Source organism: Cornus florida, unplaced genomic scaffold (assembly GCF_030987335.1).
Source record: "Cornus florida cultivar Cherokee Brave unplaced genomic scaffold, ASM3098733v1 CherokeeBrave_3.0.0_Hap2_Chr06, whole genome shotgun sequence".
Classification (NCBI taxonomy): domain Eukaryota; kingdom Viridiplantae; phylum Streptophyta; class Magnoliopsida; order Cornales; family Cornaceae; genus Cornus; species Cornus florida.
Window position 1 is genome coordinate 98,546,537 of NW_026775576.1, and position 16,092 is coordinate 98,562,628.

The 16,092-nt window shown below is 33.8% G+C and overlaps 1 protein-coding gene across 1 annotated transcript; it reads right to left on the reverse strand.

The window, feature by feature from the left end:
* Positions 1 to 4,309: 4,309 nt before the first annotated feature.
* On the reverse strand, positions 4,310 to 12,349 carry LOC132313260 (sulfoquinovosyl transferase SQD2). Its single transcript, XM_059811954.1, has 11 exons — positions 11,790 to 12,349; positions 9,402 to 9,468; positions 8,711 to 8,781; positions 7,441 to 7,558; positions 7,248 to 7,321; positions 6,972 to 7,027; positions 6,794 to 6,877; positions 6,443 to 6,530; positions 6,271 to 6,348; positions 5,613 to 5,669; positions 4,310 to 5,041 (listed from the first exon to the last, which is right to left on the reverse strand). Exons 1-11 carry the CDS (start codon positions 12,155 to 12,157, stop codon positions 4,546 to 4,548), a joined length of 1,557 nt encoding a protein of 518 aa, XP_059667937.1. The 5' UTR covers positions 12,158 to 12,349; the 3' UTR covers positions 4,310 to 4,545.
* Positions 12,350 to 16,092: the final 3,743 nt, after the last annotated feature.

The window sequence follows — 16,092 nt, forward strand, 5'->3', positions numbered from 1 at the left end:
TATATAATAATGAGTCGTGCAATCCCAAAATGTAGGGTGTTTTACCTCGTAAGGAAAACTTTGTACAGTTGGCAGAAACAATGTCATTTTCAATCATTAGCATAAACAATTAGGGAGAAACATAATTTAGTTAGTTGTCCTTTCCTTTTATGGGAATAGAAATTGTAAATCCCAAGTCAATTGGCATGTCCAAGTGAATTCAACTTTTATCAAATCATGGATGAAAAATACAACAACAATTTATGTGGTGGTTCACCAAAAAAAACATATTGAAAAGAATGTACATATTTGTTTCTCATGTGCATACGTTGTTCATCTACCACTGTTTTATGAGGCACAAGTCATCAAATTTCTAAAATTTTGATCAAATTGTAAAGCAATATTGGAACTGCTATAATCAACTTTTCATTTAAAAGGTGTTATAAAATCATTTGAAATAGAGGGTCGGGGCTAAAGGGTTTGATTTAATCAACGTACAAAACTATAAAAATATTAAATGGAATATTCATTTTAATTATTATTATTATTATTATTTTGTATTCAATTTAAAGTGTGAATGGTCATTCTATTAGAATAAAAATTCATTTCACAACTACACCTGTTGAATGGCCATTTCATTCCCAACTAAATTTTTTTAAAAAAAATTTAGTTTCCAAAATACCCTTATATCCCAAGTCCAAAAATTATTGTCACCACCACCACCACCAACAACTTTCCACCACCACCTTCTGTTATCACCACCGCCGTTTTTCACCCCTGCCACCTCTACACATTGCCTTCTACTACTGTCACTGCCATTGTCACCATGGTTGCCGCCTTCAACCACCAAACCGTTGATGCTCCACTGCCTTCCACGACCACACTATTGCTGCCACCATCACCACCTTCCATCAATACCGCCTTTCACCACCATCACCATTACCACCACCACTACTTCTACCACTGTGTAATGTTTGAGGTTTTCTTATATATATGTGTGTGTTAAGAGGATTTTTTTTATTTTAGCTGTGGGACCCACAATGTTTTTTAAGTGGTCATGAGACCACATTTTGGTCTCTGTTTCCTCACTCTCTCTCCCTACTGGTTTGCTTCTCTTTTCCTCTCAGCTTTCTTTTTTTTTTTTTTTTCTTTTTTTTTTTTCAATTCAAGGCTTCAATCCTCGATTCCTTCTTCAATACTTGGTATTTTTGAATGCTATTTGCGGCAAATTGAAGCTCACGACGAGGTCTACAAGTTGATAGGAGCAATTCCTTGATTGGTGCACTATAGGAAATTCAAAATCTAGGGCATAAAATTGCGATTTTTTTCCCTCCTTTGAGGTAGGGGTTCTTAATGTACAATTTCTTGCACCTTAGTAAATTTCCTTCTTGATTTTGCTACTTAACATGCTATTTTGTGTTGATCTTCTTGTAAATGATTAAATTGTTCTAAATGAATTACATGACTATGTGTTTTAATTGACATTATGTGTAATAACATGCTTGAATGATATAAAATTCATATCTTACATGTTTAATCCTGCTAGTTTATTGTTGAATGTAAGTAATGTGATAATTTCTTTGAAATTCTTGTAAAGCATGTAACATGGCATGAGTTTGAAATTACATGTGTGTTGATAAATATTGGCATGGCATGAAAATATGAAACATACATGCACTTCATTGGGAAGAAATTGGGAATGTTGTTTTGAAATAAAGAAATAGGCTTTTGGGAAAGATTTTGAAAAGGTTTTTGTGAAAAAAACCCGGTCGCCTAGAAGTTGACTAGGGACCGCGGCGTTAGTGAGGCCTAGACGGGACTAGGGAGATCGCCCTAGTGTGATTGAATTACCTTGGCCCCAAATGACGCCATGGAGTTGCCATGGGTCAGGGACAGTGACCAATCCTCCTCTTATGCTGCCATGGAGTTGCCATGGGACGGGTTCACTAACGTTTTGAAAATGATGATGGAAATGGTTTTGGAAAATGGGGAGTAACATTGCATAGCATGGCATATCATTGCACGGCATTTTCATTTGTGATATCGGATTAATGATGTGGTATTGTGGTTATATTTTTTCCCTGGTATGGTATGATCCCAATTTCTTTATTCCTATTTATTGTGTGGATTCACGGGGTCTTAAGAGGTGTGTCTTAGGCACTTCCTACTGAGCTTATACTCACCCCTTCATTTTAACATTTTTCAGGAAAAGGGAATGTAGTGGCGGATGACGTTCCACCACAGGCCTAGCATGAATTAGAAGATCTTTTTGCTGTTTTTGTACCTAAGTTTCACTATTTTTGTAAAACTTAGCATATTGTATTATGTACTGAGACTTATGGACTCTTGTTATTATAGTTATATTCATGGACTGAAATTTTAATATAAGTTGTCTAAACGTTGTAAGATATGGACTTTTGATCTTAATTATATTTTTGAGACTGTAATTAAGATATTTGGATTAAATAGCCTGTAATTGTTCCACCATGAGCTGAACTATGTTGAAGCATAATGAATAGATGAAGGAAATATTGAAATGTATTATTTGCATTGTGTTGGAACAGGTTAGGTAAATTTCAAAAGTTCAAGAGAGGCTTTTGCATTTTTATGCATTTAAGTAGGTTATCGTAGGACTCCTTTTTAGCAGAGGTCATGCCGAATTTTTTATATATAATTGGTATCAATTTAGGATCATTACACACTGCCTCTCCCACCTCCTTCCACCAACACCACTTCCGCCGTCGCCACCACCATAACTGTCTTTTGCCACTGCCGCCTTCCAACACCACCATCTACACTACTATCGCTTTTCACCTTCACTACCATCGTCACTACCATTTACCACCGCGGTCATTTCTTTTAAAAAAATTATAAAAGAATATTTTTTTTATTTGCCACTAAGGGGTATTTTGGAGAATTCCATTTGAAATTTATTCCATTCTAAATTTTAAATTGATCTACCATCGGGCTTGACTCAATGGTACAAGCCCTTACTTGTCAAAGGAAGAGTATGATTCAAGCCTAAGTGAATGCATGAGTGTATCAGCATCAACTAAGAAAAAAATAAAATAAAATAAAATTGATCCTACCAAATACTAGAATAGTTATTATCAATTTACCATTCCATTTCGACACATTCCATATTCCATTCCCACTAACCATTTCCACTTACAATTCATTTCATTCATATATATTAAACAAATCGTTAGATTTAAGGACTAAGCTTGCATAATGACAACCATAAATAAAACAGTTTTCATTTCTCAAAGGCTAATTAGAACCTAAAATGATTGGAATTAGGTCAAGATATCTATGCCGGGTGTTGTCTATAAGAAGCCCCCAGAATTGACCTAAATGGATTCACCACATATTTTCATCCTTAAAGACAATTTATAGGGTAGGCATCTGTGGAAGTTTTTTGTTTGGAAGTTTTTGTGGAAGTTGGGTGCACCATAAAAGTATAGTTTGTGGGCATGTATGTTTGTAGCCAGCCCTAAACCTAATCAATTTTATCTAGGGTTATAGTGGGGTGGCTGAGTTTGGCATGCACATGAACAGTGAATCGTTGACTCTTCTTTCCATCAAATCAGGAATAATCGGATCCATTTACAACATTAACAACAAAAATAAATAAATAAAAATTAGTTCCTCTTTGCCCAAATGATATAGGTATAGAGGTATATGAGATAATAGAAGTCCCGGTTTATAAGTGTACGAGAACATGCGTTCATATTATGAAAGAAAATGAGTTTTGTACAGAGCATTTGCAGTAAATTGTTAAATTTGCTTACTTATATTTGATATAAAAATTAATCAAAAATCATTCGGTTAGATAATTCATTAAAAATCTTCAGTATCACTGCTGTATTTTGAAAGCAATCACTTTGTATATAAATTGATTACTCATACAATTAGCCTCATCAAGCATGAAATATCCCTATTTTCTTAAGAAACTTTTTGAGGTTGGAAGCCATTTAGAGCCTCCAAAGCTCATCCAAACGCTACCCAGGACAGCGTTTTTCATCTTAAATTAAGGGACTAAATTTTGGAAGCTGTGGTCAAAATTAAAAGGTGTTTAATAACATCATTTTGTGCTAAATGACACAGAAGTAAGTGTCCTACATTTTATGCTCTTTTGCATGAATTTGACTACAAATTCAGCCTTGCAAATTAATTTTGGTTAGAAGTGGGAAAAGAAAACTCGCACTTCAGAAATTTGCAACTCTAAGGCCATGGTTAAAGAGCATAGAAGAGTTGTTTGAACACCTACCTCTTTCACTGATCAGCGATGGTTGTACCAAATAAATGGTTGTTACGGTAAAAGGGGATGTTGCATGCCAAAAACAATTTATATAAATGCTAAAGTTCCAATGTTTATTACACAGAAATTACTTTTAAATCAATGAATTTCCAATGAAATGAAACAACAGTGACCAAATTTTGTGGTCCCTATTAAACAAATTGACATATTGACATGAGTAACCAATCAATCACACAATATTCCCAGAAGCGAGCCCAAAATTACTTAATGAACTACCAGTGTTGGAACACCACGACATAAATGCATCACCTGTAGTTAACCTCTGGTGACTGGAAAATACGCTTTGCCAACCACTGGAAAGGTCTCAGTAACTGTGCTCTCTTCTTCCGCCAGAACCAAATGGCAGCATTGTATTGTTCATTGCGTATTACTTTGGTGGCTGCCTTCCAATCATACTTCTCCATCTCCAGCCGTGCAGCTTTGCCAATAGTTTCTCTTAATTGACGGTCACGTAAAAGAGGAGCCAATTTGCTTAAGCAGTCATCAAGATCTCCAGGTTTAAAGAGATACCCAGTTTTATCCTCGTGATCTTCAGGAATGATATCTGGGATTCCCCCTGCTCGAGCAGCCACCACAGGAAGTCCCGAGGACATGGCCTCCAAAACAACAAGCCCAAGCGTTTCCGATTCTGAGGGCATTACAAAAACATCACCACTGGCATATGCTTCAGAGAGCTCCTCACCTTGTAACGTTCCTGTGAATACTGCAGGCATGCCACGAAATAGTTTTTCCAGCTCTTCCCTGCCAGAAAGAAACCATGCCTCATAAGCAGATATGCACGTGACAGCTTATCAGGGAAAAACAAAAGGCAAGAAACAAAAATACAAAGGTCAGGTGATCATCACTGTGTTCATTTTTTTATCTTGGGAGGGCTTCTTATTGTTGTACTAGTGCCATAGCAGTGTATGTGTGTGTTCAGGCATTCCTCCGTGTTTTGAGTTTTATGATCACCAGCATTTTTCACTCCAAATTTAAGAAAATGATGTGTATTCAGTTTGTAAAACCAAAGCAAAATTTTTCAATAGCTGCGAGCACTGACAGGCAAGCAAGACTGAAGATCTCTCTGACTCGCCCATTAAAACATGTTATCTACTTTCCATTAGATGATAATACGTCTCTTGAATATCTACCACCCAAAGCAATCTGATAATTACTTTGTCTAATACCATATATGCCATTGATCTCCAGGAGGGTGGGTGGTAGCTATTGTTAGGAGAAAGTGACTTCATAGATATTATACTAAATTATATCTCAGAGAATGTTTGTAACATGATAAGAAATTAAGCACCAGATAAGTATTGTAGTACATTACCTGTATGGACCATCCCCAATAAAAGCAATTCGTGCATCCGGAAGCCTATCCATGACGCTGTTCAATCATGTATTTAAGATGTCAAAGGTTGCAATACACATAAAGTGATCCACAAAAGCACTATTATCGCTCATTGGTATATTATACCGACAAATGATTTCATAAATGGAAGTGTTACTTCAAATTTTATGCAAAATTTCATGCATTACAGAGAAAATGATACTGAAGAACAAAAAATTCATCAAGCTGCTATTTTTTTCCTTTGTTTTTGTTTTTTTTTTTTTTTTTTTTATTTTTTTTTAATTTTTCCATCAACTCTAATATTGCAGTATGCACACGAAAATCCAATGATGGAATTCCAATTGTTGAAAATCTTGATGGGTTAGCTGAGAAAATAAAAGGTTCCAGTGGTAAAGGCTTTCAAAAACTTGGCGTACTTTTACCCACTTAACCGAACCTGGAGCTCCCTCAATTCAGGCCCTCATCTAGTCCAAGTCATTTTCTGAATATTTAAATTTGATGTGCTAGGAAAAACATTTGGTTACTAAATCACATTTTGGCTTAGATACAAAAAACAAAAAACTTGGGAAACCTAGCCATCCAATTCCAAGATGCACAACCAAATATTTTCTCCATTAGAATAGAAGAAGAACAATACCTTTTAAGGAAATCCAAACTCTTCTCAACTCCTATCCGTCCAACATGGACTATTAATGGTCTCTCAGGTTCACCATTGCTGATTTAGAAAGAAAGACATGTTACATTTGGAACTTTGGAGAAAACTTGTGCTACTTGGCAATGGAATTTGAAGGAGGGGAGAAAGGCCCTACCTTAGTCTTACTCGCATTTCATGAGACCGATATCTGGGGTGGAAGCTTTCAGAATCAACACCCTTATTCCAGAGACGAATCTTATTAGCTGAAAATGAGCAAAAGAAATAACAGCTGTTCAGTTTTCAAGATTGCTGCATGGGCATGGAAATGAGCTGTTTAATCACCATTTGCACAATATATAATTGTGGAAGTTAAGCACAAAATGATTTTACTAATTTTTGGGAAAGAGCTTTAAAAAAATATATAGAAAACACATCTGAGGCGAAAGGGTAAATGTTAAATCATTTTCTGCTGTGACTCAGACCATTTTCTTAAAGTGATTCACTGGGCACAGATGTTTATTTTCACCTGCCGTTACCCTAGCTGCTTCAAGATCCTTTCCAATGGCAGCTGATGGCACCAGCGTTAGATCAGCTGCTCGGTGAAGAAATTCTGACAAGGAAAGAGCAAGCGTTTATTTATTAGTTAACAAAAAGAAAACCTGGAAGCAATTGAATTGGGGACAAGAAAGTTAAAGTTCACATACTTATGACCAACCACATAGGTTTGACCAGCCAACTAAAAGTGTATCTTGGTATGTACCTGTGGACCAAGACAAAAGAAAGGCTCAGACCAAGCCATTAAATTTACCTGTTGTTACAGTGGTATGGCATCATATTGATGTAGTAGTAGTAGTAGTGCAGATTTATAGTTCATGAATTGTTATATGTCATTAAAAAGCAGGGTATGAAATCCATGATATGTCTTTATTTGGTGCAAGCAAAGAACTTTGTCAGGAAGATCTATTAAAAATCGAACTTACACTGGAACGTGTGTGTGATAAGACATAACTAAAGGGACACACAATAGTTTTGCAATAATGAGAGCACCAAACACCTATAACAAAAGCAAAATTGTCAATGATGCAACACAAGCTAATTTTTGTTCCATGACTTTTAAGGAAAGAACGCGAAATATTTCATTGAGCAAGAAAAGAGGAGCAGCTAAGAACTTACCATAATACCAGGGGATGATGCGTGTATTATGTCAGGCTTGAACTCAGCAACTGCTGAGATTATTCTAGGGCTTAGTGCTAGGGAAAGGGGCACCTTTGAGTACCATGGACAAGGGAAGCTGCAAAAAGAACAGAGAGCCATCAGTAGAACAATGCAATGCTTCTAGACCTAGACCACAAACCAAACAGTACAAGACAGCAACCAGATTGATATGGTTTTACTGTCCCATGAAAGAAAAAGCTATAAGTTGAACATTGTAAGAACAATACCAAATTAAGACTACTTATTAGAAAGATTTTTGTAATGCGAAATCAATAAGTCATTAACTAAGAAACACGTCAATTAAGATATATTTATAAACAAAAATTACTGCAGTAATATGTGAAGTAAAGTTCGGATTTAACTATAATAAGAAACAACGTGAGAAGATGTGAAGTAATGAAAACCCCCTAATCTAGAAATTTCCAAAAATTATTATTAAGAATGGCAGAAGAAGACAATACAGCATACTTATTAACAAAACAAAACAAAACAAAAAAAAAAAAAAAGAGTAACATTTTAGTTGAGGTTTATGAACCTATACCTAATTGTGAATAGAACTCAAGGTCAACACAAAACCTGGTCAAATACCTTTCCATGATCACAAAATTGTTTGAGTTTCGCCGTTACTTTGTTTTTCACCTGATTTTATAATTTCCACATGCTCAAGACTTCTTCTTCAAATGCTTGACGTAGTAGGTCTTGATTTACAACTGACAAGTCATCATTAACTTGACTAGATAGCAAAAAGCTGAAGCCAAGGCCCCATTTGGATGGATATATATAAAATGAATGGTTTTCATTTTATTAATTTCAGGAGTTCAGTTTAAATTTTAAAATTTGAGCTTAAACTTGGGTTTTATAAAGATGCATGTACTGAAATTGAGAGCCTCGTACGTGTGGATTTGGAAAAACAATGCCAAAAGTTTTACTTGAAATCCATGATATGAAGGAATTCAATAGCACATAAATCCTTGTAATATATATCCTCAACATTAATGATCCTCTACTCATTCTCAAATTGCATCACTCAATCCAAATCCAATAGTCAACCTACTATATATTTGTGATTTGGATTTTTAAATCCCTTCGATTGAAATCCATCCATCCAAATGGAACCTTAGTTCAGTATAAAAAAAGGATTTTATTAGAAGATAGTATTTTCCTTTGCCTCAAAACCCAAAGGGAAAAATGCAAGTTAATAAAAATAATTAATTAAATAAATAAAAACCTTCGTGATCCAATCAGTTTTGCTCCATAAAATTCCTGAGGAACTCCTTCATGCGTTGTCACAACCATCACCTACACCATTTGTCCATTAACCATCAGTTTTTTCAAGACATTTCCAGAATCTATATATAAAAAGAAAAAGAAAGAATGAAAACTATTCAAAATTTTAGCTTTTGACTCTCCCTCTCAAGTATTTGAGGTAACACACACACTCTCCAATATATATATATATATATATATAAAGTAGGATTTTGGCCAAGTGACAACAAGATTCAAACATCCATTCTCCTGATTGTGTTTCCTATATCCAAGGACCATTCAAGCTAAGATAAAAAGTATATCATCTATAACATGGATAACATGAGCAGGGCAGCAGGCTAAAAGTAATCAACAATAATTATAATAATAATAGCAAAAAGGAGCTTAAGTTCAGTCTATCCTGGGTCAGCTTATTGTGTTGTTCATCTGATGCAGCTCAAAGGTGTAGTCCAAAATGGATAAAAAAAAAGTTTATGGATAGATATAAACCAAAGGACCAAGTCATGTCAACCATAAATTAGCTAAAGGTTGTCAAGCTCCACATTCTTGCAGTGAGGACAAGATGATGCTTGCATGTTCAAGAATTAAGAACCTCAGCTCCTACACATCACTAATGAATAAAATATATATCTGCAGATAGATAAAGAATGTACCTCATCCCCCATTTCGCGCAGATACCTAATAAAATTCTGGAACCGATTTTTATACCCAGACACATAACTGCAAAAAGACAGAAAAGAGGAGGCAATTAATGAACACCCACCAGGCTAGGCAGGATTTTTATGCAAATCTCAACATAAATTTATAGTTTCATGTCTACATTTTCTTCTTAATAACAAGTTAGACATGAACAGAGCAGAGAATTACAATTTTTTTTTTTCTTTCTTTGTTTTAAATTTTCAAATACTGTCCATTAGAAGCATATTTTACATTAAAAAATGGCTTCTACATGACCATCATTGACTTGTCCATAAAATGTTAACAGGATTCTTATGCTGAAGACTCAGTATATTTGGTCTCTGCCATGCTTTAAGGTGGCAATATCTTCTTTTTTTGTACAAGTTGACATAGAAATTAGTTACTTCCTACAATAAGGAAGGTGAACTTACAAATAAAACATGCAAACATAAAACTGAATTTAATTTTTAGTATATTCTCAAGATGGGCCAATTCGACTATGTAATGTTTCCATAATACGTCAGCCTGAGTTTCATCAGGGACCGCCCATCTTCCTTCTTCACAATTATCCACCTTATTTGTGCATTCACATCTAGAACTAAAAGCATAAATGAAACTTTTGATTGCATAAACCCAGCCAATCTAGTTGTAACTGGTTATAGACATCTAAGAGATAAATTAATAATTAGGTGGTATGAATTAAGGCATTACTTGTGTGCATTATTTTATTATATGCAAGTCCAAGATGAACATCAAGTAAAAAATTGCATTTTACATGGATATTTAGTGTTGTTTCATGGATATCATGTTCTCTATTGGGGTAAATTTTTAGTTGTCACATTGACAAAACATAACTTGAAAAAAGTTAATGTAGGCAACAAACAGGAATAAAGAAAAAACAAAAAAATCAAAAGAGATATCAAACAATAATAAAAACATAAGTTTTAATAAGCAGGTAACGGAACAAAAGCGAAAGTAATAAAATTTAATTAAATTCACAGTGTAGGTAAACACGAGCAATTTTAAGATGCCTGCATTGACTTTAACAGATTTACCAGTAAGCCAACAGCTACTTTTATGAAATCCACCTAAAAAAACTAGTTCGTAAAGCTCTAAAATCTAAGGCAACATTATAAATCCACCAAACATATAAAATAATATATCCAAATTAACTTATTGAGCCAAGAATATGTCAAAGTAAGAGAGCCACTTAATAGACTCCTGATAATCAAAACGCACGTAAATAACACGTTAACAAGCTGACAACTTACTGTCCAAAGAATAAAAAAACACTTGAGAAACCTATTAGTGACAATTTACTAGAATAGAAGCAAAAATTGCCAAATTACAGAAAACAACTAAGGAGGTAATCAAACTTATAAAATCAAGATGCACCCTACCATAAAATACATATTTAAATAAATATATAAATATATATATATCAAAAAAGAAAAAGAGAACACAATACAAATAGCACATAGATTAAAAAAACTGATCAATAACAATATAAACCATAAAACCCATGAGATTAGATTGACAGAAAAAACTAGCATTTGTAACAGTTCCAATGAAATAAGCCAAATTTGACAATCATATTAACATATGCTAGAATTGCAGCCAAGCTAAGAATACCATTGAAGCTAAAAATTAAAATCATGAAATTTATGTCATGACATCCACACGTCAACTAGAAACTAAGTTCGACAGTTGGCCCAATCATGGAAGACGGATACAGCAATAAGCGCAAGTCAGAAAACACATACAAAAATAGTCTTGAGATAAATAAAATAGTCAAAAAAATGTCAATTGTTCATTGGATAAAACAACAACAGCTGGCATAGCAAGTTACTTTATAATAAGAAGAAAAGCCTCTATAAGCACCATAGAATGTTAGCCAAGCTATAGAAACCCTAACCCGGATATTCTCCTGTGCCATTTCATCCTATGTCACATCATGTGTCATTACATAGCTCATGCCTCGACGTCCTTATAAAACAACTTCAAATAGCTTATGCAATTTTTAAACTACCAGGTAGTGCGTTGTGCTAGGTATATACTAGCGGCACGGGATCCCCTCCACAGGAGGAGATCCGGATTCTACCATAGAAAGCCACTAAATTCACAATTTACATTGAGACTAATCAATTCTTTTACAGCTAACATTAGCAACTCACACTGTCAGAGTCAACTCGTCAAATACAAAGAAGGCATAACTAATCAAACCCAAAACCATCAAATTGACAAAGAAAAAGAAACAGAGAAATCAGCCAAATTCAGTTGTAAGAGTTGGAGTTGGAGTTGTACAACACTATATACAGTAACCTTCTTGCATAACAAATTGAGAAGTAAAATTAGACACTCACGAAAAGGGAGAGGGCTCGACAAAGAGAGCGATACGCCGAGGCTTTGAATTGATTTCCGATTCAAGCAATGGAGGAGGATTTTCCTCTTCTTCTTCTTCCCTGACCTCTGTGATGGTCATGTTGCTAGCTGCAATAAAAGGTCTCTGTCTCAACCTCCCACTCTTGGGTTTTCTTCTAGATTGCAAAGATCGAGTCTGTGTGCATAGTAGGCTAATGGGTTGTGTTCTGGAAGGACACAGACAAGAGACTCTCAGAAAAAATGGTGGTGTATCTGAAGAAGAAGCAACGGCGGAGGGAAAGGGAGAGGAAGAGGCGTAGAAGAAAGGAGGAGAGAGAGTGAGATTTATAGAGAGAGAAGAAATGGACATGATGATTGATTGGGGGTGAAGTTAAATACTACTACATTAATAATGGTGGCTTGTAGGAAAGAGATGAGTTGGGTTTTTGGTTTATTATTCCGGGAAGTATGCGTGTAAAGTAGGAAGGTATCCAAGAGGCCATGAGAGAAGACTCTCAATGGATATTCTTTATCAAACTCGTGGAATAAATGGAAGCTCTTCAAAGTATATGCTACTACTCCCATTGGAGGTCGAACTTCTTTTCTTACAAAGGTGGGGTCAACGTAGTGATAACGTTTTTACGCTCAATATCTTAAAGAGTGAATGGTATAATTGAATAATTTTAATCGATTATTTATATCACATAAAATTAATTAAGAAATTTCAACTCTGGTAATTCAATGTAACAATCATTTTTTTTATATATTATATACATATATAGGGATAAAATGTAAAAAATTCCTCGAAACTATCATAATATTTGTAAGAAATCTTCCTAAATTATAAAAAATTCCCCGAAACTAATGTTTGATTGCATTTTACCTCACGAACTCACTTGCTGATGCTAGAAAAGGCAAAAGACAAATTTACCCTTATGAAAAGGATTCAGCTTCAAGCTTTTTACATTATACCCATTGATGTGTAAAGTGAAATCTCAGTATCCAATGAAATTGTGACAACACATCTAGAGATATGGTTGTCTAAAACTCAAAAAATTATTTATTCATTACGATTGTTGTAACGATGACGTAATATAATGGACAGTTACAACTTACAAATATTCCACCAAAACTAAGTGGACTTACAATAAAACCAAAAAACTAATACATGGTTGCATCACGTCACCGTTACTATAGTTGCACTGAATAATTTCTCGACCCATTCATTCTACCCTACCATTGTAGTCGTAGAGCTCTTTTGAACTCCATATTTGAGTATAAATTGCTCATGTCAAATTATTAAATACATTTAAAAGGTATTGAGATGACTTCTAAAAGAGGATTGTTGGGAACATTTTTTTCCTTTTTATTGAATTAGTCACTATATATGGTTTGTCATCATCTTTTATACCTGTACTAATTCTCAGTTTTTTCAGAAAATCATTTCTTATATTGGATGTTTTCTAAATAGACATTTAGGTTTGATTGAAACTTAGGAACAATCCAAAAATATATATTCCAAAAAAAAAAAAAACAATTGATGAGTTTGTTTATTCATTGTTGTTAGCCCAATCGAATATAAAATGAGACTTAAAATTGGAGTGTAAAAATATCTTAGAATAATGTAAGATATTCGATTGGATATCCTATTCATAATGATTCGTATTCTTGCGGTCACATGACGAATCATATATAGATCTAATCCTAACGTGACTTTTCTTTTGGGCCATGAGTGATTAATTTAAGGTGGAAAGCACCTCAGTCACTCTATTTCTTATGTATTAAAAATTCAAAATGCCAATATTGCCCTTCACCCCAGTAGAATATTGCGGAAAAGAAGAATGAGAGAACCAATATTTTGTTACATCCTTTGACTTTCTATTCTCTCTATCTCAAGTAAGGGTTAAATGTGATTATTATAAAATTGGATATTATTTTTACACAAAGTGATTATTTTCATACACAAACCCTTCTTTTTCATTTTTTTAAATAAGTTGCCAGTGTTTTTTACTTGCCATGAATGACTCAAAATAATTAATGTCAGAGTATAATGACTAAAATAAATTAGAAGAATATAATTTAGCATATGAGTCTAAATGTAAAGAATATGCTGGGAATACAGAATTCAAAGCTTGGGATGAGTAGGAATATTACAAGAAAACTTTGATTGGTTTTCCTTAAATACTTGGAGAAAGAGATTTTCAATTAATTATAAAAGAAAAATATAGTAGTTTAATAAATTACTATATATTAATATTAAAGGCAGTTATTTACACCCACGTCACATATGGAGACGGGACTAATGACAAATGATTATGTTTGAGATCCCTTATGTCGGTCGATATATATATATATAGATTCGTGATATTCCTTCCAGTGTGAGTCTCTAAGAAAATGTCTCACTGAGTCATTGTTTGTCCTTTCGAGACCATTGTTGGTCCACCATTTGTGTATCTTCTTACAGTTTGTCGATATGATTATCCAATATGATGCAATCAAACCCCAGCTAAAAATCTTAACTTTACAAAAAGTGGCATGACGAGACAACAAGACGCAAGCGTGCACTACCAATATTAATGCTGCTTTTCTTTTTTTAGAAAAAAAATAAAGTTAGCCACCTCAAAAAAAATTTAAAAAAATTCTTTTTATGGTTTCTTAATTATATGTATTAAAGGTGGTTTGGAACTTTGAATAAATATTATTAGTTTTGTTTTTAAAATTTTAAATTTAGTTATAAAAAAAAGGTGTTAAGACTTTATATATATATATATATATTATTCATGTACATTTATATTATTTGTTATGAATTAAAAGAGAAGAAAAAACATACCACAGGACAACCTCATATACCATCTATCAACAATTCTTCTCTCCAATTTTTTTTTTTTCAAATCATTTGTAAACATGCTATTAAAATATATATTAAAATTTTATTTTAATTTATTTTATTATAATTATTTTATTTTTAAATTTTAATTTTATATTACAAGTTTGGCCCCCTAAATAAATTATCCTGGCTCCACCCTACTACCAACCAAAAAACAAAAATGACTAAAAGATATACATATTTTTATTAAAAAATATATATATATATGAACTATCCATACAAATCAAATAAAACTTAAAATATATGAACTATTCTATTTGGCTTGAGATGGCTGGCCAAAATGGTTTGCTTGCAACACTATCCAACCCTTAATTCTAAATGGATTAAGTGCTTATTCAATTAATTATGTTTGATAATGTAATTTGAACATCATTGAAACGATAAGTGACACTAAAATGAAGTAAAATTTTAGGTAATATAGACATTACTTATAACTAAATATTAAACACTGAAAATTTGAAAAGATATCAATAGGTGCTAACGCGTGCACACAATGCACTGGGTGAGCCCAATATCTACTCCTTAGGAGGACTTTAACCCCCCAACATCCTATTTTGGAAGACAATGAATTACAACCGGACTACAACATTTGATGGTCATAAATATTATTCTCCACAAATATATGTAGTATATCATTTGCCAAAGGAAAAGGCCAAGTATGGGCCGGTGTGCCTGAACTTGGTAACCATCAATGCGGTGTATAGCCCCAACTTCAATGGACTTTGTGAAGTTTCGGCCCATGTACAATGACATTTATACCCAAAAATTTGGGGATACATAAACCAAAACACTAGTCTACACATAATGAATCTGCAACTACCACTTTTGGTGCTTGAATTTTCCAACTTAATTCCCAAACAAACAAAACCCAAAATTGATCTCATACCATAGAAAGCATGTGGTAGTGTTACTATCATAAAACAGTTAGGTGAATGAATGATATTATAGAATATACCCTTGCTCCTATGCAAAGAACTTACCAATTCCCACCAAAAATGCAAATGATTTCTTTTGACAAATAAATAAAGTAGGTAAATAAAGATAAGATGGATGGATGGTTTCCTAGTATTCACCTCAACGCCCTATCCCCACCAAAATTCAAACTCTCTTATCTCTCTCTCTCTCTCTCACACACACACACACACACACAAAAGGGAGAGGGTAGGCCATTGAGAGCACATAAAAAGAAACATTGATGAGAAGAGAAGAGAAGAGAAGAGTCTCAAGTCTAAAGTGTTTCCTCCATTTTTCCTTCCTCCTTTCCTTTACCCTCTACCTTCCTCTTTTAGGGCTCCACCATTCCTCTTTCCTTTTGACCACACACTTTCTTCTTTTTAAATGATATACCTCATTTTCATACTTGATCAATCTACTATATTTATGCTACATATACAAATTAAGCAACCACATTTTTTAGA

What these genes read in the sequence shown, in the direction of transcription:
- LOC132313260 (XM_059811954.1), bottom strand. Translation starts at nt 12,157, where the DNA reads ATGTCCATTTCTTCTCTCTCTATAAATCTCACTCTCTCTCCTCCTTTC. An exon ending in AAACTGATTGGATCACGAAG is followed by an intron (nt 7,559 to 8,710) that starts GTTTTTATTTAT and finishes TTCTTTTTGCAG; the next exon opens with CTTCCCTTGTCCATGGTACT. An exon ending in ATTGGGGATGGTCCATACAG is followed by an intron (nt 5,042 to 5,612) that starts GTAATGTACTAC and finishes TCTTTCTGGCAG; the next exon opens with GGAAGAGCTGGAAAAACTAT.